At 35.5% G+C, this 21,651-nt stretch overlaps 1 protein-coding gene and 1 pseudogene across 1 annotated transcript in view; one reads left to right on the forward strand and one right to left on the reverse strand.

Annotated features, from left to right (window-relative positions):
• The window catches only part of LOC139385202 (axoneme-associated protein mst101(2)), a 280,755-nt gene that overhangs the window by 20,675 nt on the left and 238,429 nt on the right, over window positions 1-21,651 (reverse strand). The window contains exons 21-61 of the mRNA XM_071130313.1: window positions 19,181-19,228; window positions 18,950-19,003; window positions 18,731-18,778; window positions 18,590-18,637; window positions 18,295-18,339; window positions 18,114-18,161; window positions 17,943-17,990; window positions 17,419-17,466; window positions 17,188-17,241; window positions 16,969-17,016; window positions 16,828-16,875; window positions 16,533-16,577; window positions 16,352-16,420; window positions 16,181-16,228; window positions 15,657-15,704; window positions 15,425-15,478; window positions 15,206-15,253; window positions 15,064-15,111; window positions 14,769-14,813; window positions 14,588-14,656; window positions 14,417-14,464; window positions 13,893-13,940; window positions 13,662-13,715; window positions 13,443-13,490; window positions 13,302-13,349; window positions 13,007-13,051; window positions 12,826-12,894; window positions 12,655-12,702; window positions 12,131-12,178; window positions 11,899-11,952; window positions 11,680-11,727; window positions 11,538-11,585; window positions 11,243-11,287; window positions 11,062-11,130; window positions 10,891-10,938; window positions 10,328-10,420; window positions 10,142-10,189; window positions 9,430-9,477; window positions 9,135-9,218; window positions 3,821-3,865; window positions 3,493-3,558 (exon numbers count right to left, since the gene is read on the reverse strand). Of these exons, the coding sequence (XP_070986414.1) occupies window positions 3,493-3,558; window positions 3,821-3,865; window positions 9,135-9,218; window positions 9,430-9,477; window positions 10,142-10,189; window positions 10,328-10,420; window positions 10,891-10,938; window positions 11,062-11,130; window positions 11,243-11,287; window positions 11,538-11,585; window positions 11,680-11,727; window positions 11,899-11,952; window positions 12,131-12,178; window positions 12,655-12,702; window positions 12,826-12,894; window positions 13,007-13,051; window positions 13,302-13,349; window positions 13,443-13,490; window positions 13,662-13,715; window positions 13,893-13,940; window positions 14,417-14,464; window positions 14,588-14,656; window positions 14,769-14,813; window positions 15,064-15,111; window positions 15,206-15,253; window positions 15,425-15,478; window positions 15,657-15,704; window positions 16,181-16,228; window positions 16,352-16,420; window positions 16,533-16,577; window positions 16,828-16,875; window positions 16,969-17,016; window positions 17,188-17,241; window positions 17,419-17,466; window positions 17,943-17,990; window positions 18,114-18,161; window positions 18,295-18,339; window positions 18,590-18,637; window positions 18,731-18,778; window positions 18,950-19,003; window positions 19,181-19,228 (2,163 nt within the window). The remainder of the gene's footprint in view (window positions 1-3,492; window positions 3,559-3,820; window positions 3,866-9,134; window positions 9,219-9,429; window positions 9,478-10,141; window positions 10,190-10,327; window positions 10,421-10,890; window positions 10,939-11,061; window positions 11,131-11,242; window positions 11,288-11,537; window positions 11,586-11,679; window positions 11,728-11,898; window positions 11,953-12,130; window positions 12,179-12,654; window positions 12,703-12,825; window positions 12,895-13,006; window positions 13,052-13,301; window positions 13,350-13,442; window positions 13,491-13,661; window positions 13,716-13,892; window positions 13,941-14,416; window positions 14,465-14,587; window positions 14,657-14,768; window positions 14,814-15,063; window positions 15,112-15,205; window positions 15,254-15,424; window positions 15,479-15,656; window positions 15,705-16,180; window positions 16,229-16,351; window positions 16,421-16,532; window positions 16,578-16,827; window positions 16,876-16,968; window positions 17,017-17,187; window positions 17,242-17,418; window positions 17,467-17,942; window positions 17,991-18,113; window positions 18,162-18,294; window positions 18,340-18,589; window positions 18,638-18,730; window positions 18,779-18,949; window positions 19,004-19,180; window positions 19,229-21,651) is intronic.
• Window positions 6,441-7,221, forward strand: LOC139384951 (uncharacterized; annotated as a pseudogene).

The raw sequence follows: 21,651 nt of genomic DNA on the forward strand, positions 1-21,651 counted from the left end.
CTTTAGGACAAGATGATTTTGCTTGTCCTAAAGCTGATTATTTCACAATTTTTTGTGAAATGACAAAACATTACAAAGTCACGCAAACGTTACATTTGAGTCAAATATTGTGTAGTGTTGATTGACAATGTAGGCTGTGAGGGGAGGAAAGCGGTTGTAAATTGTAGGGAACATTTATAATTTTTCAGTATATATAAACCATATGCAATTTACTGTACATAGTATGTACATGTAAAAACAGACCGAACACTTTCTCAAAACTGTTACTTTGTACAAAAAAAAGATGAATCTGAGATAAATCAATATCTTTTGAAGGGGATTCCTGGTTCTGATTCTGGTTATTAAAATGAACTAAAACAAATGGTGTTTATATAAAACTATATTGATCACAGCTCTCTTGTTTGTAGGGGACTCATGAAACATAAAACCAGCTCATTTTCTTATGGAATACGCCAGAAGGTGCCGATTCTGCAGGTACCAAATTACATTTGGACCTGGCGAAATGAGGAAGCTATGTGAGTGCCTATTAACGTTACTTAGGGGCGGCAGGTAGCCTAGTGGTAAAAGCATTGATTGGATTAGTAACCGAAAGGTTGCAAGATCGAATCCTTAAGTTGACAAAGTAAAAATCTGTTGTTCTGCCCCTGAACAAGGCAGTTAACCCACCGTTCCTAGGCTGTCATTGAAAATAAGAATTTGTTCACTTGCCTACTTAAATAAAGGTAAAATAAAAAGTTTATAAAAAAATACTGTCAAGTAGGATTGCGGTTGGTGGATGTGCCTTTAAACTGCAGACTCCCACTCCGAGGGTCACGTATTCAATCCCAGTGCTAGCCACTAGTGGTGCGCTAGTCAGCTGTTTGTTCATCTGCACTCGCCCGCAATTGCTAATTACCCATCTGCATCCACCTGACTATAGTTGATAAAGTGAAACTCTGTGGTCCGCACCAGACACTAACCTGCTAATATAGAAAATGCGCTGTAGGTTACAGTCAGAGACTGTATTTAAATAGGTTTTTAGGCTACATGCTGCTTCTCTTCTGTCATTAGCCTTTACGTTGCCCGTGAAGACTAAATAGAGCTCACCAGAATGTCATAAATTGTCAGAATGAATGATTCAATCTAGTTGACATTGGTAAAGTTTTCTCTTTCATATCTGCTCCTTTTGAGGAGCAAAGCCATTTGGGGACCAGGGATCAAATGCATAACAAATGCATAACAATGTAAATAGTATGGGTGGCCATTTGATTGTTCAGCAGTCTCATGGCTTGGGGGAAGAAGCTGTTAACGGTGCTTTTTAGACCTATTACCTAGCTCTGGTACTGCTTGCCATGCAGCAGCAGAAAGAACAGTCTATGACTTGGGAGACTGGAGTCTTTGACAGTTTTTTGGGCCTTCCTCTGGTCCTGGATGGCAGGAAGCTTGGCACCAGTGATGTATTGGGCAGTACACACTACCCTCTGTAGCGCTTTACGGTCGGATGCCGAGCAGTTGCCATACCAGGCAGTGATGCAACTGGTCATTGTCCGTTTTGCCTCAGTGAATTGACATGAACGTTTTCTGGTGGTTTCCAAAAGCATTTGGCCATATACAATTAGGTAATAGGCTTTTGCACTAATGCAAAAATAATGAAAGAAAACCCTCTAATGTAGCCTATAGATAGATATAAATTGCACAGGAAAGATACATTTAGGCCTATGGATTTAAGGTATTATCTTGTCTTTATTCAACCCGCCTGCCACCCACCCATCATCCATTTCATGATAAAGATTAAATAAATAAAAAAATAATTATTTGACTAGGCAGTATCGGCACAACCGGCTGTGATTGGGATTTCCATAGGGTGGCGCACAATTGGCCGTTGTAGGCAGTCATTGTAAAGAAGAATTTGTTCTTAACTGACTTGCCGAGTATCTAAATATCTATATTTTTTTAAGTATATGATGTTTTGGTCTTCTCTTTCAGGAGAGACTAAATCAAATGGAATGGAGTGACCTTTAACTAGGGACATGCCGACAGGAACAGAATCCACACTAACAACCTAAATGTACAGCAGCCTATAGAATGATAAATATATAGATGCTTTTGAAACAAATCATGAACAAATCCCATGCTATATGGTTGGTGAAAGGGTAACTGATGTAAGGTCCTTTTATCATTTATGTAGTATGACTTTTCTGTTAAATGTTTTAAACATCTATGATGTGTTTATGAAGAATTCATGAATGCTCTATGAAGCATTCATAGGTGCTGCTATAATATATTTAGTCAGAAATGTAATCCCATGTGAAATCTTCCCTTTTTTCTGGAAAAGTGACATATCTCAACATTCTAAACAATCTCTAGTTTAATTCACAAAAATATTTAATATGCATATTATTTGGAATGAATTGTAATACTTTTTTTCATAGACAACTTTAACTCTCTCCTTTGTAATATAATAATTTCTATGAATGACATCAGGTTCTGTGAAAAATACAACTTTTTTTTTTCATGGACAGTTGAGAAAATTAAGTTTGTTTAAAGTGTGACAAAAAATTATTACTTTTTGTAGGATCTGCTGGCTTGGCCTTTTCTTTGGGAGCCTCAGGCACTAAAAACATAGGAGGAAACTATTTTACCATGCTTTGTTGTTGTCTTAGGCCTCTCTTTATGTAATGTTGTTGTGTCTCTCTTGTCGTGATGTGTGTTTTGTCCTATATTTTAATTACATTTTTATTTTTAATCCCAGCCCCCGTCCCCGCAGGAGGTCGTTTGCCTTTTGGTAGGCCGTAATTGTAAATAAGAATTTGTTCTTAACTGACTTGCCAAGTTAAATAAAAGCATTAAAAAAACAATATTTGTTTAGTATTTCAAAGAGCAGTAATAAAGAACATGGAAGCAAGCACCTATACAGCATCTCTACCATTGTAAACATAGTCTAAGGAGCATGAACAAGTATTAAGAAATGAGTTACAAACAAACAGAATCATATCAGAATGATTGGTCAGTGTACAGGAAATTATGGATGTCCCCTCACACTGTACAATTAGCAAACCAATCTGTCCATTATTACCACAGTCAAATCAGAGGTGAAATCAGGGGTGCCCCCCATTTTGCACTGAGGCCGTCTTCACTGAGGTTTGGGGAGCCACACTGCATATTATGCCTTGCCATCAATTACTCCTGAATTAATAATGTGGGATGTTTGACACACTTGGAATAGATGTTCAAGTATTAGTTATTGGAATAGAATAGATGCTTCAAGTATTATATAAACCTTTTATGAGTTATATGAGTTATACTTAGAAAAATAGAGTATTGAAAATAAACTAGAGAGATTAAACCGTGTCAGTGTCTTTCTTTAGAAGGGCTGGTTTGGTATATTCTTTAAGAGCAGGTTCTGAATCAAATTACACAAATATACATATTTCACCACAACTGAATCAAAATAAATGAAAAGACACGTAATTCTATCTTCTGCTAAATGAACGTTTCCCTGAAAAACAATACCTTGAATTGAATCAGTACCTTTCTTTTGAGATACTGGTTTGTCCTTCTGGTTGGGAGCCTCACGTTCTAAACAAAAACACAAATTTAAGTACAATGATAATAGTTATAATGGGAGGTTAGGGCATACATAAAGTACAACTAACAATTTCTATTAAAAAAGTTTCCCAAAGTCAGACATCCGGGAATTGGTCATCTAATGTACGGTATATACTGTAGACATGAATTACATGCTACCGTTACATAATAAACAACAATGAAATACCAAGAATGCTAGGATTGTTATCAAATAAACTCATTAAGTAAGAGAAGTGGGAGTAAATTCTAATACCTTTCTTTGCAGGGGCTGGCATGGCCTTCTCTTTCAGAGCAGGTTCTGAAAAAAATGAAAAACCAACATTTTTACTGCATCCCATTAAGTTATATTATGTGTGAGGAACTGAATGGGACAGATATTGCAATAAGAGCCATCCATATTTTGCTATAGCTGCCCCTTTGGCTTTCCCTTTATAAGCTTCAGACTCGAAATCAAACAAGAATAAAACCAATGAGAAGCCATGATAAGTGGAGCAGTACTCTACTAACAAACACAGCTAACAAACAAAAGATGAGCATAAGTATCTAGGTATTCTACAAAAGCCCAAAACATTTGTAGATATGGAACATATGTATACGGACTGTTTTGATCTTGTCTTTGGAAGTGTATGATTTAGTAGGAGAGGTCTGAATAATATCTGTTTGTGTAATTCAATTTTAACATTTTCATTATACATTACATTTCTTAAGCAACAATTTGTGCATGCCTTAGCCGGTCAAAAGTTATTCAAGAGTTTTTCTTAATTTTTACTCTTTTATACATTGTAGAATAATAGTAAAGACATCAAAAATGATGAAATAACACATATGGAATCATGAAGTAAGCAAAAAAGTGTTAAACAAATCACAATATATTTTATTTTTGAGATTCTTTAGAGTAGCCAACCTTTGCCTTGATGACAGCCTTCACCAAACAGCTCAAACTGGCCCTAACCAGGATAGAAAGAGGAGTGGGAGGCCCCGGTGCACAACTGAGCAAGAGGACAAGTACATTATAGTGTCTAGTTTGAGAAACAGACGCCTCACAAGTCCTCAACTGGCAGCTTCATTAAATAATACCCACAAAACACTAGACTAACGTCAGCAGTGAAGAGGCGACTCCGGGATGCTGGCCTTCTAGGCAGAGTTCCTGTTTCCAGTGTCTGTGTTCTTTTGCCCATCTTTTATTGTTATTGATCAGTCTGAGATATGGCTTTTTCTTTGCAACTCTGCCTAGAAGGCTAGCATCCCGTAGTCGCCTCTTCACTGTTGATGTTGAGACTGGTGTTTTGTGGGTACTATTTAATGAAGCTGCCATTTGAGGACTTGTGAGGTGTCTGTTTCAAACAGTCCTGATCGGTGCTTCATTACTTGTCTTGGCCAGACGATGTACATCCGCCACTGTTATCTTTGGCAGCTCTTGCAAGCACTTTGTGTAAAACAGTGCCATGGTTGGTAAGGGAGGGTGTGTTGGCTAATTGCTAGCCAGCTTACTAGTTAGTGCGTTAACAGCTAGCTAGCTAAGAGACAAAATAAGCCACAGAACACAATCATCGACTTACAAAAATCACTAACAGAACGGATAAACACTATTTTCAACAAGAATGATAAAAAATGCGATAGAAATATGATTATATTAATATACTGAGGTAATGATTAAACAAGTGACTTCGAGGCTAGTATGGCTACAATCAGGCAACAGGACACGATCCGGACAGGAAGCTATGTATCGGGTAGGAAGTTGAGCGGAAGTGGGCCTTGCTACGTTGTGCAAAAAGTCTATTGGCATGCTTACTGCATGAATGTCAACCAGAACTGTTGCCAGAATTTTTTTAGAATTTGGCAGAACATCCAACCCATCTCACAACTGCTGACCACGTGTAACCCTGCCAGCCCAGGACTTCCACATCCGGCTTGAACCCTTGCCTAGTAATGTGAAATCCATAGATTAGGGCCTTGATTTGCTTTTAACTCAGTAAAACCTTTGATATTGTTGCATTTATATTTTTGTTTAGTATATTTGCCATATATTTTCAACTGTGCTGTTGTGTTTCACAAAAGTTCTGAACCTATATACAGTACCAGCCAAAAGTTTGGACGCACCCACTCATTCAAGGGTTTTTCTTTATTTTTATTATTTTCTACATTGTAGATTAATATAGAAGACATCAAAACGATGAAATAACACATATGGAATCATGTAGTAACCAAAAAAGTGTTAAACAAATCAAAATATATTTTAGATTTGAGATTCTTCAAAGTAGCCACCTTTTGCCTTGATGACAGCTTTGCACACTATTGTCATTCTCTCAACCAGCTTCATGAGGTAGTCACCTGGAATGCATTTCAATTAACAGGTGTGACTTGTTAAAAGTTCATTTGTGGAATTTCTTTCCTTCTTAATGCGTTTGAGAAATCAGTTGTGTTGTGACAAGGTAGGGGTGATATACAGAAGTAAAATGGTAAAATACCAAGTCCATATTATGGCAAGAACACCTCAAACAAGCAAAGAGAAACGACAGTCCATCGTTACTTTAAGACATGAAGGTCAGTCAATTCGGAAAATGTCAAGAACTTTTAAAGTTTCTTCAAGTGCAGTCACAAAAAATAATGTATTAATTAATCTACACACAATACCCCATAATTACAAAGTGGAAACAGGTAGGAAAAATAAAAAACAGATACCTTATTTATATAAGTATTCAGACTCTTTGCTATGAGACTTGAAATTGAGCACAGGTGCATCCTGTTTCCATTGATCATCCTTGAGATGTTTCTACAACTTGATTGGATCCCACCTGTGGTAAATTAACTTGATTGGAGATGATTTGGAAAGGCACACACCTGTCTACATAGGGTCTCAAAGTTGATAGTGCATGTCAGAGTAAGAACCAATCTATCAAAGTTTGAAGGAATTGTCCGTAGAGCTCCGAGACAGGATTGTGCCGAGGCACAGATCTGGGGAAGGGTACGAAAAAGTCAAAATGTGTTTGCATTATTTAAGGTCCCCAAGAACACAGTGGCCTCCATCATTCTTAAATGGAAGAAGTTTGTAGCCACCAAGAGTCTTCCTAGAGCTGGCCGCCTGGCCAAACTGAGCAATCGAGGGAGAAGGGCCGTGGTCTGGGAGGTGACCAAGAACCCGATGGTCACTCTGACAGAGCTCATGAGATCCTCTGTGGAGATTTGAGAACCTCACAGAAGGACAACCATCTCTTCAGCACTCCACCAATCAGGCCTTTATGGTAGAGTGGTCAGACAGAGGCCATTCCTCATTAAAAGACACATGACAGCCCACTTGGAGTTTGCCAAAAGGCACCTAAAGGAATCTGACCATGAGAAACAAGATTCTCTGGTCTGATGAAACCAAGATTGAACTCTTTGGTCTGAATGCAAAGAGTCACGTCAGGAAGAAAGCAGGCGCCACTCATCATCTGATCAATACCATCCCTACAGTGAAGAATGGTGGTGGCATCATAATGCTGTGGGAAAGTTTTTCAGCGGCACGGACTGGGAGACTAGTCAGGATCAAGGGAAAGATGAACGGAGCAAAGTACAGAAAGATCCTTGATTAAAACCTGCTCCAGAGCATTCAGGACCTCAAACTGGGGTGAATGTTCACCTTCCAACAGGACAACAACACTAAGCACACAGCCAAGACAAGGCAGGAATGGCTTCAGGACAAGTCTCTGAATGTCCTTGAGTGGCCCAGCCAGAGCCGGACCCAATCGAACATCTCTGGAGAGACCTGAAAATAGCTGTGCAGCGATGTTCCCCATCCAACCCGACAGAGCTTTAGAGGATCTGCAGAGAAGAATGGAGTTTGTGTGTAGATTGCTAAGGGGGGGAAAAAACAATTTTAGAATAAGACTGCGACATAACAAAATGTGGAAAAAGTGAAGGGGTCTGAATACTTTCAGAATACACTGTATTGACAATACCAAATCAAATGTTCTAATGATTCTGTCTCTTCGCAGAATCTCTTGTATCCCCCATATTTAAAGCATTCTAGTGGTAGCAAAACATATTGTATTATCATTTAAATTCGAAAACTCAAAGTGTTGAATCCGCCGTTGTTTTGTGTATCAGTTCATAAACCATGTGCAATTGAATCGGTACATCGAAAATCTCTTCCCAACTATTTTGGAATCTGTATGGCACAGCTGTCCATTTTTTTTGGTCTTTAAATGTCGTCTTGGTAAGCAACTCGTGTTTATTTGTCCTTGTGTTTTAGGTTATTGTCCTGCTGAAATGTGAATTTGTCTCCCAGTGTCTGTTGGAAAGCAGACAGAACCTGGTTTTCCTCTACGATTTTGCCTGTGGTTAGCTCTATTACGTTTCTTTTAATCCTAAAAAAAACTCCCTAGTCCTTGTCAATGACAAGCATACCCATAATGTGATGCAGCCACCACCATGCTTGAACCTATGAAGAGTGGTACTCAGTGATGTGTTGTGTTGGATTTGCAACAAACAACGCTTTGAATTCAGGAAATAAAGTGAATTTCTTTGCCACATTTTTTACAGTCTGTGCCTTCAATGTTGATGATCCTTTCTCAGATTTCTACTATCACAGCCAGTTACAGATATTAATCACTGTAACGTTTGAAAATCACCATTGGCCTCATGGTGAAATCCCTGAGTGGTTTCCTTCCTCTCCAGCTACTGAGTTAGGAAGGACGCCTATATGTTTGTAGTTACTGGCTGTATTGACACAACATCCAAAGTGTGATTAATAACTTCACCATGCTCAAACGGATATTCAATGTCTGCTTTTTATTTGATTTTTTACCCATCTACCAATAGGTGCCCTTCTTTGTGAGGCATTGGCAAACATCCCTAGTCTTTGTGGTTGACTCTGTGTTTGAAACTCATTGCTCGCCTGAGGGACTTTACAGATAATTATATGTGTGGGGTACAGAGGTTATGTGTGGGGTACAGAGGTGAGGTAGTCATTAAAAAAGAATGTTAAACACATATTGCACACAGTGATTCCATGCAACTTATTATTTGACCTGTTAAGCCAATTTATACTCCTGAACTTATTTTGGCTTGCCGTAACAAAGTGGTTTAATACTTATTGACTCAAGACATTTCAGCTTTTCATTTTTAATTAATTTGTAAAAATGTCTAAAAATATAATTCCACTTTGACATTATGGGGTGAATCTCAATTTAACCCATTTTTTTAATTCAGTGTAACACAACAAAATGTGTAAGAAATCAAGAGGTGAGAATACCTTACGAAGACACTGTAAGTACCATGTAAATATGTATAGGTATTAGGGACACTTGCTGGAAAGTGGGATCGTAATATCTACTTACTAATGTAAGAATTTCGTATGGTTAGTAAAGAATTTTGGATATGAAAATTGCAAGAATCTCTCTGGCTCTGATTTTTAAAAAGAAAATCAGAAAATCAAATATTCAGTGTACAAATATTGTTGGTTTGCCTTATCACTGTGCATTGCAAGGTCTAAACAAAACAGAAACATTAAAGATGTGTTTAAAAGTTTAAAATAATGAATACAGTGGGCATGAACATGGATACTATGTTTAAGTGATGCCACTTACCTTTCTTTACAAGTACAACTTTAACTCTCTCCTTTGTAAGAGAAGCATTTATGTGACTGTGATTTCTGCGAATCACTTCAGGTTCTGTCAAAAAAAGACCATACAATCCACATCAGAATCTTTCAAGTCTTAGGATGAAAATCAAGGTAGAGAAAATGTGTCAATTTCTATTAAACCTGTTCTCAAAGTTGATTTATGTATTAATTCAAATACAATCTAACAATGGCTTCACTTCCCAAAGTATGAAAACATTCAATGTAAAAAGAACAATGAAAAAAATGGGGGACGTTACTACCTTTGATTCCAATGTTTGGTCGTGCTTTCCCCAGTGGCGCAACAAGTTCTAAACAAATAAAACAATTTCATATATCTTATTAATCTCAGTAAATGAACAACTCCAATATCTTAGCTTTGCTTTACCTTTCTTTACTGGTGTTCCCTTGAAATTCTCTTCTGGACTAGATCTTATTTAGGGGCTTCATAGCAAAGGGGGTGGATACATATGCATGCACCACTTTCCCGTTTTTTAAATGTTTTAACTTCACCAAATTTGGACTATTTTGTATATGTCCATTACTTGAAATCCAAATCCATTTAAATTACAGGTTGTAATGAAACAAATTAGGAAAAACGCCAATGGGAATTAATACTTTTGCAAGGCACTGTATATCTCTTGACATGAGCTGCTTTTGTTTTCTCTTTTGAACATTCAGGTTCTGATACTTGAGAATGGAGGACAAGAATAATGTTAGACAATATGTGCCAGTTTGATGTCTCTAGTACACTTGGGGTTGTTTAGTTAATTTAGCCTTAGTAGCTGAATCCAGATCTTTCTACAGAAATAACATGTTTAGATGATTTTTAAATATTAGGAAGAATATAATACTTACATTTAAAACAACATTGGTTGCACAGGATGATTTCACAGGAGGCAGGCCATATCTTTGACCACCCTGTTCTACTCAGTCTAAAAACTACTGTAGTGAAGTACTGTAATACACCAGTACCTTTCTTTGCAGGTGTTGGTTTGGACTTTTCTTTGCCAACTTCAGCCTCTGAATAAAATAAAAACATTTAAGTTGAAAGACTGGCAGGTCAAATTAAAGCATAATAGCACAAATGTACTAATTCATAGTAAATACATACTGTATTTTAGATGTAAAACCAATTTAAAAAAAACATTGCTTCAATACCTTTCTTAGCTAGTGCTGGTTTTGCCTTGTCTTTTACAGTTTTCACTTTCTTTGCAGGAACTGGTCTAGTCTTTTCTTTAACAACATCAGCATCTATTTCAAATGTTGATAAGGACACACATGCAGTATAGGATTATTTAATTGGAGTATTGTATAATCTGATATTTAAAATACAATAAATGATTCTATAGTATACATATGTTCTTAAATGTAATATACTGCTTCTCAAGCCTACACTAACAAGAAACAAACGTTATTGCAATATAACATTTGTGTGCAAAGAGAAAATACATATTTATATTGAAATTAGATCATTTGTAAGGGTTGTTTTCACCTCAATCTTTATATTACATTTACAAAACATGTAATTTAACAGACACTCTTATCCAGAACTATTTACAGTAGTGGGTCCATTTCCATTTTCTCTGATTTTAGATTTGTCAAATTTAGAACAGACTATAAATAATTATAAACAATGAAAGTAACTAAACTATGCAGTGAATAAAATAAAATAAAACGCAAACAAATCTTACATACTAATTACATACTAAACACATTCTTACCTTTCTTTGCAGAGGCTGATTTGACCTTTTCTTTAATAACTGCAGCATCTGAATCAAAAGCAACATAATTGTGTTTCTCTATGAATATAGCAGGATACATGTTTTTCTCTGAGATGATGTACTATCTGTAATATTATATTGGTGGTGTTAAAAATCAATACATTCGGTTACCTTCATTTGAAGGAGTTACTTTGGCTTTTTCTTTGGAAACTTCAGCTTCTAAGTTCACGTACAACAGTCCTTACAATAATAACTTATTGAATGTTTTATAAATAGCATAAAATGGACACATAGGCTGCCTACTTATTATTGGAATAAGTGGAAAATTAACAATTCAAAAATAATTTCATACCTTTCTTTTCTGGAGCTAATTTGGCCTTTTCTTTTGCTTCAGCATCTAAATCAGAAAAAAAAAGATTTAATAAACTGGACCTTCTGTCATACAACACAGGCTTATCTGATTCAGATTATCGGGCCAAGCCAAACTGAACTGTGCTCGTTTAGATATGTTCTTTTCACATTGTCCTTTCCAGCACAATTCCAGCAGCTATGATTGATGAGTATCTAGGCCAGCCAAGTATACTGTAGGCTGGCTTGGCTCAGTAATGCGAAAATGGGTTCTGTGGTACACAAAGAATACTTTGTACCTTTCTTTGATGTAGCTGCTTTGGTCTGTTCTTTGGGAACTTCACTGTCTAAAACAAGCATTGGACAAGACAACACAACATGAATCTCAAGAATTACGCCATTATACATTTTGAAGCCAGAAAAAAAATATCCTATCTGTACCTTCTTTTGAAGGCTCTGGTTTGGCTTGTTCCTTAGTTTCCTTGGACTCTAATTAAACAAGAATGATAACATATACAGCAAAGGTTCAAACTGCAATTGATTCAAACCCATACTGAGTATTTGTTTGAGAGAGAAATGAAGCACACTCTGTGGCAGACATCTATTTAGAGTAAGACTAGCGTTTTTTGTTTCAAGTCTAAAGAAAAAAGTTATCCATACCTTTCTTTGATGAAGCTGCTTTGGCGTTTTCTTTGTGAATTTCAGCTTCTAAAACTATAATTGGAGAAGACACAAAATTAATCTAAAGAATTGGGCTATTTATTTATTTCTTTGCAAGAGCTGGTTTGGTCTTCTCACTGCTAAATTCAGCTTCTCAGTAAAATAGTGACTTTCAGCCTCTATCAAACACTATCAAATGACGTATTAACCACAGATTTGAAAACATTTTTACCTTTCTTTGCAGGGGCTGATTTCACCTTTTCTTTAATAACTGCAGCATCTATGTCAAATATTGATACAAACATACATGCAGTATATATGATTATTTAATTGGATTATTGTATAATCTGATATATATTATACACTAAATTATTGTACAGAATACATATGTTCTTAAATGTAATATACTGCTTATCAAACAATACACAATATTGCAAAATAACATTTGTGTGCAAAGAGAAAATACATATTTACATTTAAATTAAATAATTTGTTATGGCTATCTGTTCACCTCAATATTTATTTTACATTTACAATTTTTGTCATTTAACAGACACTCTTATCCAGAACTATTTACAGTAGTGAGTGCATTTTCAATTGCTAACTCTGAATTTAGATTTGTCACATTTGGAAGAGATTATAAACATTTATAAACAATGAAAGTAACAAAAAATATGCCGTGAATTTAAATAAATACAACACAATGCAAACAAATATTATAACAAATTCCTAATTACATACTAACCAAATTCTTACCTTTCTTTGCAGGGGCTGATTTGACCTTTTCTTTAATAACTGCAGCATCTGAATCAAAAGCAACATAATTGTGTTTCTCTATGAATATAGCAGGATACATGTTTTTCTCTGAGATGATGTACTGTCTGTAATATTATATTGGTGGTGTTAAAAATCAATACATTCGGTTACCTTCATTTGAAGGAGTTACTTTGGCTTTTTCTTTGGAAACTTCAGCTTCTAAGTTCACGTACAACAGTCCTTACAATAATAACTTATTGAATGTTTTATAAATAGCATAAAATGGACACATAGGCTGCCTACTTATTATTGGAATAAGTGGAAAATTAACAATTCAAAAATAATTTCATACCTTTCTTTTCTGGAGCTAATTTGGCCTTTTCTTTTGCTTCAGCATCTAAATCAGAAAAAAAAAGATTTAATAAACTGGACCTTCTGTCATACAACACAGGCTTATCTGATTCAGATTATCGGGCCAAGCCAAACTGAACTGTGCTCGTTTAGATATTTTCTTTTCACATTGTCCTTTCCAGCACAATTCCAGCAGCTATGATTGATGAGTATCTAGGCCAGCCAAGTATACTGTAGGCTGGCTTGGCTCAGTAATGCGAAAATGGGTTCTGTGGTACACAAAGAATACTTTGTACCTTTCTTTGATGTAGCTGCTTTGGTCTGTTCTTTGGGAACTTCACTCTCTAAAACAAGCATTGGACAAGACAACACAACATGAATCTCAAGAATTACGCCATTATACATTTTGAAGCCAGAAAAAAATATCCTATCTGTACCTTCTTTTGAAGGCTCTGGTTTGGCTTGTTCCTTAGTTTCCTTGGACTCTAATTAAACAAGAATGATAACATATACAGCAAAGGTTCAAACTGCAATTGATTCAAACCCATACTGAGTATTTGTTTGAGAGAGAAATGAAGCACACTCTGTGGCAGACATCTATTTAGAGTAAGACTAGCGTTTTTTGTTTCAAGTCTAAAGAAAAAAGTTATCCATACCTTTCTTTGATGAAGCTGCTTTGGCGTTTTCTTTGTGAATTTCAGCTTCTAAAACTATAATTGGAGAAGACACAAAATTAATCTAAAGAATTGGGCTATTTATTTATTTCTTTGCAAGAGCTGGTTTGGTCTTCTCACTGCTAAATTCAGCTTCTCAGTAAATAGTGACTTTCAGCCTCTATCAAACACTATCAAATGACATATTAACCACAGATTTGAAAACATTTTTACCTTTCTTTGCAGGGGCTGATTTCACCTTTTCTTTAATAACTGCAGCATCTATGTCAAATATTGATACAAACATACATGCAGTATATATGATTATTTAATTGGATTATTGTATAATCTGATATATATTATACACTAAATTATTGTACAGAATACATATGTTCTTAAATGTAATATACTGCTTATCAAACAATACACAATATTGCAAAATAACATTTGTGTGCAAAGAGAAAATACATATTTACATTTAAATTAAATAATTTGTTATGGCTATCTGTTCACCTCAATATTTATTTTACATTTACAATTTTTGTCATTTAACAGACACTCTTATCCAGAACTATTTACAGTAGTGAGTGCATTTTCAATTGCTAACTCTGAATTTAGATTTGTCACATTTGGAAGAGATTATAAACATTTATAAACAATGAAAGTAACAAAAAATATGCCGTGAATTTAAATAAATACAACACAATGCAAACAAATATTATAACAAATTCCTAATTACATACTAACCAAATTCTTACCTTTCTTTGCAGGGGCTGATTTGACCTTTTCTTTAATAACTGCAGCATCTGAATCAAAAGCAACATAATTGTGTTTCTCTATGAATATAGCAGGATACATGTTTTTCTCTGAGATGATGTACTGTCTGTAATATTATATTGGTGGTGTTAAAAATCAATACATTCGGTTACCTTCATTTGAAGGAGTTACTTTGGCTTTTTCTTTGGAAACTTCAGCTTCTAAGTTCACGTACAACAGTCCTTACAATAATAACTTATTGAATGTTTTATAAATAGCATAAAATGGACACATAGGCTGCCTACTTATTATTGGAATAAGTGGAAAATTAACAATTCAAAAATAATTTCATACCTTTCTTTTCTGGAGCTAATTTGGCCTTTTCTTTTGCTTCAGCATCTAAATCAGAAAAAAAAAGATTTAATAAACTGGACCTTCTGTCATACAACACAGGCTTATCTGATTCAGATTATCGGGCCAAGCCAAACTGAACTGTGCTCGTTTAGATATGTTCTTTTCACATTGTCCTTTCCAGCACAATTCCAGCAGCTATGATTGATGAGTATCTAGGCCAGCCAAGTATACTGTAGGCTGGCTTGGCTCAGTAATGCGAAAATGGGTTCTGTGGTACACAAAGAATACTTTGTACCTTTCTTTGATGTAGCTGCTTTGGTCTGTTCTTTGGGAACTTCACTGTCTAAAACAAGCATTGGACAAGACAACACAACATGAATCTCAAGAATTACGCCATTATACATTTTGAAGCCAGAAAAAAAATATCCTATCTGTACCTTCTTTTGAAGGCTCTGGTTTGGCTTGTTCCTTAGTTTCCTTGGACTCTAATTAAACAAGAATGATAACATATACAGCAAAGGTTCAAACTGCAATTGATTCAAACCCATACTGAGTATTTGTTTGAGAGAGAAATGAAGCACACTCTGTGGCAGACATCTATTTAGAGTAAGACTAGCGTTTTTTGTTTCAAGTCTAAAGAAAAAAGTTATCCATACCTTTCTTTGATGAAGCTGCTTTGGCGTTTTCTTTGTGAATTTCAGCTTCTAAAACTATAATTGGAGAAGACACAAAATTAATCTAAAGAATTGGGCTATTTATTTATTTCTTTGCAAGAGCTGGTTTGGTCTTCTCACTGCTAAATTCAGCTTCTCAGTAAAATAGTGACTTTCAGCCTCTATCAAACACTATCAAATGACGTATTAACCACAGATTTGAAAACATTTTTACCTTTCTTTGCAGGGGCTGATTTCACCTTTTCTTTAATAACTGCAGCATCTATGTCAAATATTGATACAAACATACATGCAGTATATATGATTATTTAATTGGATTATTGTATAATCTGATATATATTATACACTAAATTATTGTACAGAATACATATGTTCTTAAATGTAATATACTGCTTATCAAACAATACACAATATTGCAAAATAACATTTGTGTGCAAAGAGAAAATACATATTTACATTTAAATTAAATAATTTGTTATGGCTATCTGTTCACCTCAATATTTATTTTACATTTACAATTTTTGTCATTTAACAGACACTCTTATCCAGAACTATTTACAGTAGTGAGTGCATTTTCAATTGCTAACTCTGAATTTAGATTTGTCACATTTGGAAGAGATTATAAACATTTATAAACAATGAAAGTAACAAAAAATATGCCGTGAATTTAAATAAATACAACACAATGCAAACAAATATTATAACAAATTCCTAATTACATACTAACCAAATTCTTACCTTTCTTTGCAGGGGCTGATTTGACCTTTTCTTTAATAACTGCAGCATCTGAATCAAAAGCAACATAATTGTGTTTCTCTATGAATATAGCAGGATACATGTTTTTCTCTGAGATGATGTACTGTCTGTAATATTATATTGGTGGTGTTAAAAATCAATACATTCGGTTACCTTCATTTGAAGGAGTTACTTTGGCTTTTTCTTTGGAAACTTCAGCTTCTAAGTTCACGTACAACAGTCCTTACAATAATAACTTATTGAATGTTTTATAAATAGCATAAAATGGACACATAGGCTGCCTACTTATTATTGGAATAAGTGGAAAATTAACAATTCAAAAATAATTTCATACCTTTCTTTTCTGGAGCTAATTTGGCCTTTTCTTTTGCTTCAGCATCTAAATCAGAAAAAAAAAGATTTAATAAACTGGACCTTCTGTCATACAACACAGGCTTATCTGATTCAGATTATCGGGCCAAGCCAAACTGAACTGTGCTCGTTTAGATATTTTCTTTTCACATTGTCCTTTCCAGCACAATTCCAGCAGCTATGATTGATGAGTATCTAGGCCAGCCAAGTATACTGTAGGCTGGCTTGGCTCAGTAATGCGAAAATGGGTTCTGTGGTACACAAAGAATACTTTGTACCTTTCTTTGATGTAGCTGCTTTGGTCTGTTCTTTGGGAACTTCACTCTCTAAAACAAGCATTGGACAAGACAACACAACATGAATCTCAAGAATTACGCCATTATACATTTTGAAGCCAGAAAAAAATATCCTATCTGTACCTTCTTTTGAAGGCTCTGGTTTGGCTTGTTCCTTAGTTTCCTTGGACTCTAATTAAACAAGAATGATAACATATACAGCAAAGGTTCAAACTGCAATTGATTCAAACCCATACTGAGTATTTGTTTGAGAGAGAAATGAAGCACACTCTGTGGCAGACATCTATTTAGAGTAAGACTAGCGTTTTTTGTTTCAAGTCTAAAGAAAAAAGTTATCCATACCTTTCTTTGATGAAGCTGCTTTGGCGTTTTCTTTGTGAATTTCAGCTTCTAAAACTATAATTGGAGAAGACACAAAATTAATCTAAAGAATTGGGCTATTTATTTATTTCTTTGCAAGAGCTGGTTTGGTCTTCTCACTGCTAAATTCAGCTTCTCAGTAAATAGTGACTTTCAGCCTCTATCAAACACTATCAAATGACATATTAACCACAGATTTGAAAACATTTTTACCTTTCTTTGCAGGGGCTGATTTCACCTTTTCTTTAATAACTGCAGCATCTATGTCAAATATTGATACAAACATACATGCAGTATATATGATTATTTAATTGGATTATTGTATAATCTGATATATATTATACACTAAATTATTGTACAGAATACATATGTTCTTAAATGTAATATACTGCTTATCAAACAATACACAATATTGCAAAATAACATTTGTGTGCAAAGAGAAAATACATATTTACATTTAAATTAAATAATTTGTTATGGCTATCTGTTCACCTCAATATTTATTTTACATTTACAATTTTTGTCATTTAACAGACACTCTTATCCAGAACTATTTACAGTAGTGAGTGCATTTTCAATTGCTAACTCTGAATTTAGATTTGTCACATTTGGAAGAGATTATAAACATTTATAAACAATGAAAGTAACAAAAAATATGCCGTGAATTTAAATAAATACAACACAATGCAAACAAATATTATAACAAATTCCTAATTACATACTAACCAAATTCTTACCTTTCTTTGCAGGGGCTGATTTGACCTTTTCTTTAATAACTGCAGCATCTGAATCAAAAGCAACATAATTGTGTTTCTCTATGAATATAGCAGGATACATGTTTTTCTCTGAGATGATGTACTGTCTGTAATATTATATTGGTGGTGTTAAAAATCAATACATTCGGTTACCTTCATTTGAAGGAGTTACTTTGGCTTTTTCTTTGGAAACTTCAGCTTCTAAGTTCACGTACAACAGTCCTTACAATAATAACTTATTGAATGTTTTATAAATAGCATAAAATGGACACATAGGCTGCCTACTTATTGTTGGAATAAGTGGAAAATTAACAATTCAAAAATAATTTCATACCTTTCTTTTCTGGAGCTAATTTGGCCTTTTCTTTTGCTTCAGCATCTAAATCAGAAAAAAAAAGATTTAATAAACTGGACCTTCTGTCATACAACACAGGCTTATCTGATTCAGATTATCGGGCCAAGCCAAACTGAACTGTGCTCGTTTAGATATTTTCTTTTCACATTGTCCTTTCCAGCACAATTCCAGCAGCTATGGTTGATGAGTATCTAGGCCAGCCAAGTATACTGTAGGCTGGCTTGGCTCAGTAATGCGAAAATGGGTTCTGTGGTACACAAAGAATACTTTGTACCTTTCTTTGATGTAGCTGCTTTGGTCTGTTCTTTGGGAACTTCACTGTCTAAAACAAGCATTGGACAAGACAACACAACATGAATCTCAAGAATTACGCCATTATACATTTTGAAGCCAGAAAAAAATATCCTATCTGTACCTTCTTTTGAAGGCTCTGGTTTGGCTTGTTCCTTAGTTTCCTTGGACTCTAATTAAACAAGAATGATAACATATACAGCAAAGGTTCAAACTGCAATTGATTCAAACCCATACTGAGTATTTGTTTGAGAGAGAAATGAAGCACACTCTGTGGCAGACATCTATTTAGAGTAAGACTAGCGTTTTTTGTTTCAAGTCTAAAGAAAAAAGTTATCCATACCTTTCTTTGATGAAGCTGCTTTGGCGTTTTCTTTGTGAATTTCAGCTTCTAAAACTATCATTGGAGAAGACACAAAATTAATCTAAAGAATTGGGCTATTTATTTATTTCTTTGCAAGAGCTGGTTTGGTCTTCTCACTGCTAAATTCAGCTTCTCAGTAAATAGTGACTTTCAGCCTCTATCAAACACTATCAAATGACATATTAACCACAGATTTGAAAACATTTTTACCTTTCTTTGCAGGGGCTGATTTCACCTTTTCTTTAATAACTGCAGCATCTATGTCAAATATTGATACAAACATACATGCAGTATATATGATTATTTAATTGGATTATTGTATAATCTGATATACAGTGCCTTGCGAAAGTATTCAGCCCCCTTGAACTTTGCGACCTTTTGCCACATTTCAGGCTTCAAACATAAAGATATAAAACTGTATTTTTTTGTGAAGAATCAACAACAAGTGGGACACAATCATGAAGTGGGAACGACATTTATTGGATATATCAAACTTTTTTAAAAACTGAAATTTGGGCGTGCAAAATTATTCAGCCCCTTTACTTTCAGTGCAGCAAACTCTCTCCAGAAGTTCAGTGAGGATCTCTGAATGATCCAATGTTGACCTAAATGACTAATGATGATAAATACAATCCACCTGTGTGTAATCAAGTCTCCGTATAAATGCACCTGCACTGCGATAGTCTCAGAGGTCCGTTAAAAGCGCAGAGAGCATCATGAAGAACAAGGAACACACCAGGCAGGTCCGAGATACTGTTGTGAAGAAGTTTAAAGCCGGATTTGGATACAAAAATATTTCCCAAGCTTTAAACATCCCAAGGAGCACTGTGCAAGCGATAATATTGAAATGGAAGGAGTATCAGACCACTGCAAATCTACCAAGACCTGGCTGTCCCTCTAAACGTTCAGCTCATACAAGGAGAAGACTGATCAGAGATGCAGCCAAGAGGCCCATGATCACTCTGGATGAACTGCAGAGATCTACAGCTGAGGTGGGAGACTCTGTCCATAGGACAACAATCAGTCGTATATATTGCACAAATCTGGCCTTTATGGAAGAGTGGCAAGAAGAAAGCCATTTCTTAAAGATATCCATAAAAAGTGTCGTTTAAAGTTTGCCACAAGCCACCTGGGAGACACACCAAACATGTGGAAGAAGGTGCTCTGGTCAGATGAAACCAAAATTGAACTTTTTGGCAACAATGCAAAACGTTATGTTTGGTGTAAAAGCAACACAGCTGAACACACCATCCCCACTGTCAAACATGGTGGTGGCAGCATCATGGTTTGGGCCTGCTTTTCTTCAGCAGGGACAGGGAAGATGGTTAAAATTGATGGGAAGATGGATGGAGCCAAATACAGGACCATTCTGGAAGAAAACCTGATGGAGTCTGCAAAAGACCTGAGACTGGGACGGAGATTTGTCTTCCAACAAGACAATGATCCAAAACATAAAGCAAAATCTACAATGGAATGGTTCAAAAATAAACATATCCCGATGTTAGAATGGCCAAGTCAAAGTCCAGACCTGAATCCAATCGAGAATCTGTGGAAAGAACTGAAAACTGCTGTTCACAAATGCTCTCCATCCAACCTCACTGAGCTCGAGCTGTTTTGCAAGGAGGAATGGGAAAAAATGTCAGTCTCTCGATGTGCAAAACTGATAGAGACATACCCCAAGCGACTTACAGCTGTAATCGCAGCAAAAGGTGGCGCTACAAAGTATTAACTTAAGGGGGCTGAATAATTTTGCACGCCCAATTTTTCAGTTTTTGATTTGTTAAAAAAGTTTGAAATATCCAATAAATGTCGTTCCACTTCATGATTGTGTCCCACTTGTTGTTGATTCTTCACAAAAAAAATACAGTTTTATATCTTTATGTTTGAAGCCTGAAATTTGGCAAAAGGTCGCAAAGTTCAAGGGGTCCGAATACTTTCGCAAGGCACTGTAAGTATATTTTAGCAATTACATTTCCTTTTGATACTTAAGTATATTTAACACCAAATACTTTTAGACTTTTACTCAAGTAGTATTTTACTGGGTGACTTTCGCTTTTACTTCTGTCATTTCCTATTAAGGTATCTTTACTTTTACTCAAGTATGACTATTGGGTACTTTTTTCACCACTGTTCCAGAGGTAGTTTGGAACTCGATAGTGAGTGTTGCAACCGAATACACATGATTTTTAAGCAATACGTTCTTCAGCACTCGGTGGTCCCATTCTGTGAGCTTGTGTGGCCTACCACTTTGAGCATAAACCATTGTTGCTCCTAGACGTTTCCACTTCACAACAGCACTTACAGTTGACCAGGGCAGCTCTAGCAGGGCAGAAATTTGACTAACAGTCTTGTTAGTATGGTGGAATCCTATGACGGTGCAACGTTGAAAGTCCCTGAGCTCTTCAGTAAGACCATTCTACTGCCATGTTTGTCTATGGTGATTGCATGGCTGTGTGATAAATTTTAAACAAGTCAGCAACAGGTGTGGCTGAAATAGCCGAATCCACTAATTTGAAGGGGTGTCCAAATACTTCTGTATATATTGTGTATTTGACGCAGGTATTTACTTTGCAACATGTATTGTCATTGACTGGAACAAAACGTAATTGTTTGAGCTATGCAACTGATTTTGTACCCCTCTGCTCACTAGTTAGATGGGGCTCTCCAGTCTCAGAGAGGCA

The sequence above is a fragment of the Oncorhynchus clarkii genome, chromosome 26 (assembly GCF_045791955.1).
Source record: "Oncorhynchus clarkii lewisi isolate Uvic-CL-2024 chromosome 26, UVic_Ocla_1.0, whole genome shotgun sequence".
In the NCBI taxonomy this organism is placed as follows: Eukaryota; Metazoa; Chordata; class Actinopteri; order Salmoniformes; family Salmonidae; genus Oncorhynchus; species Oncorhynchus clarkii.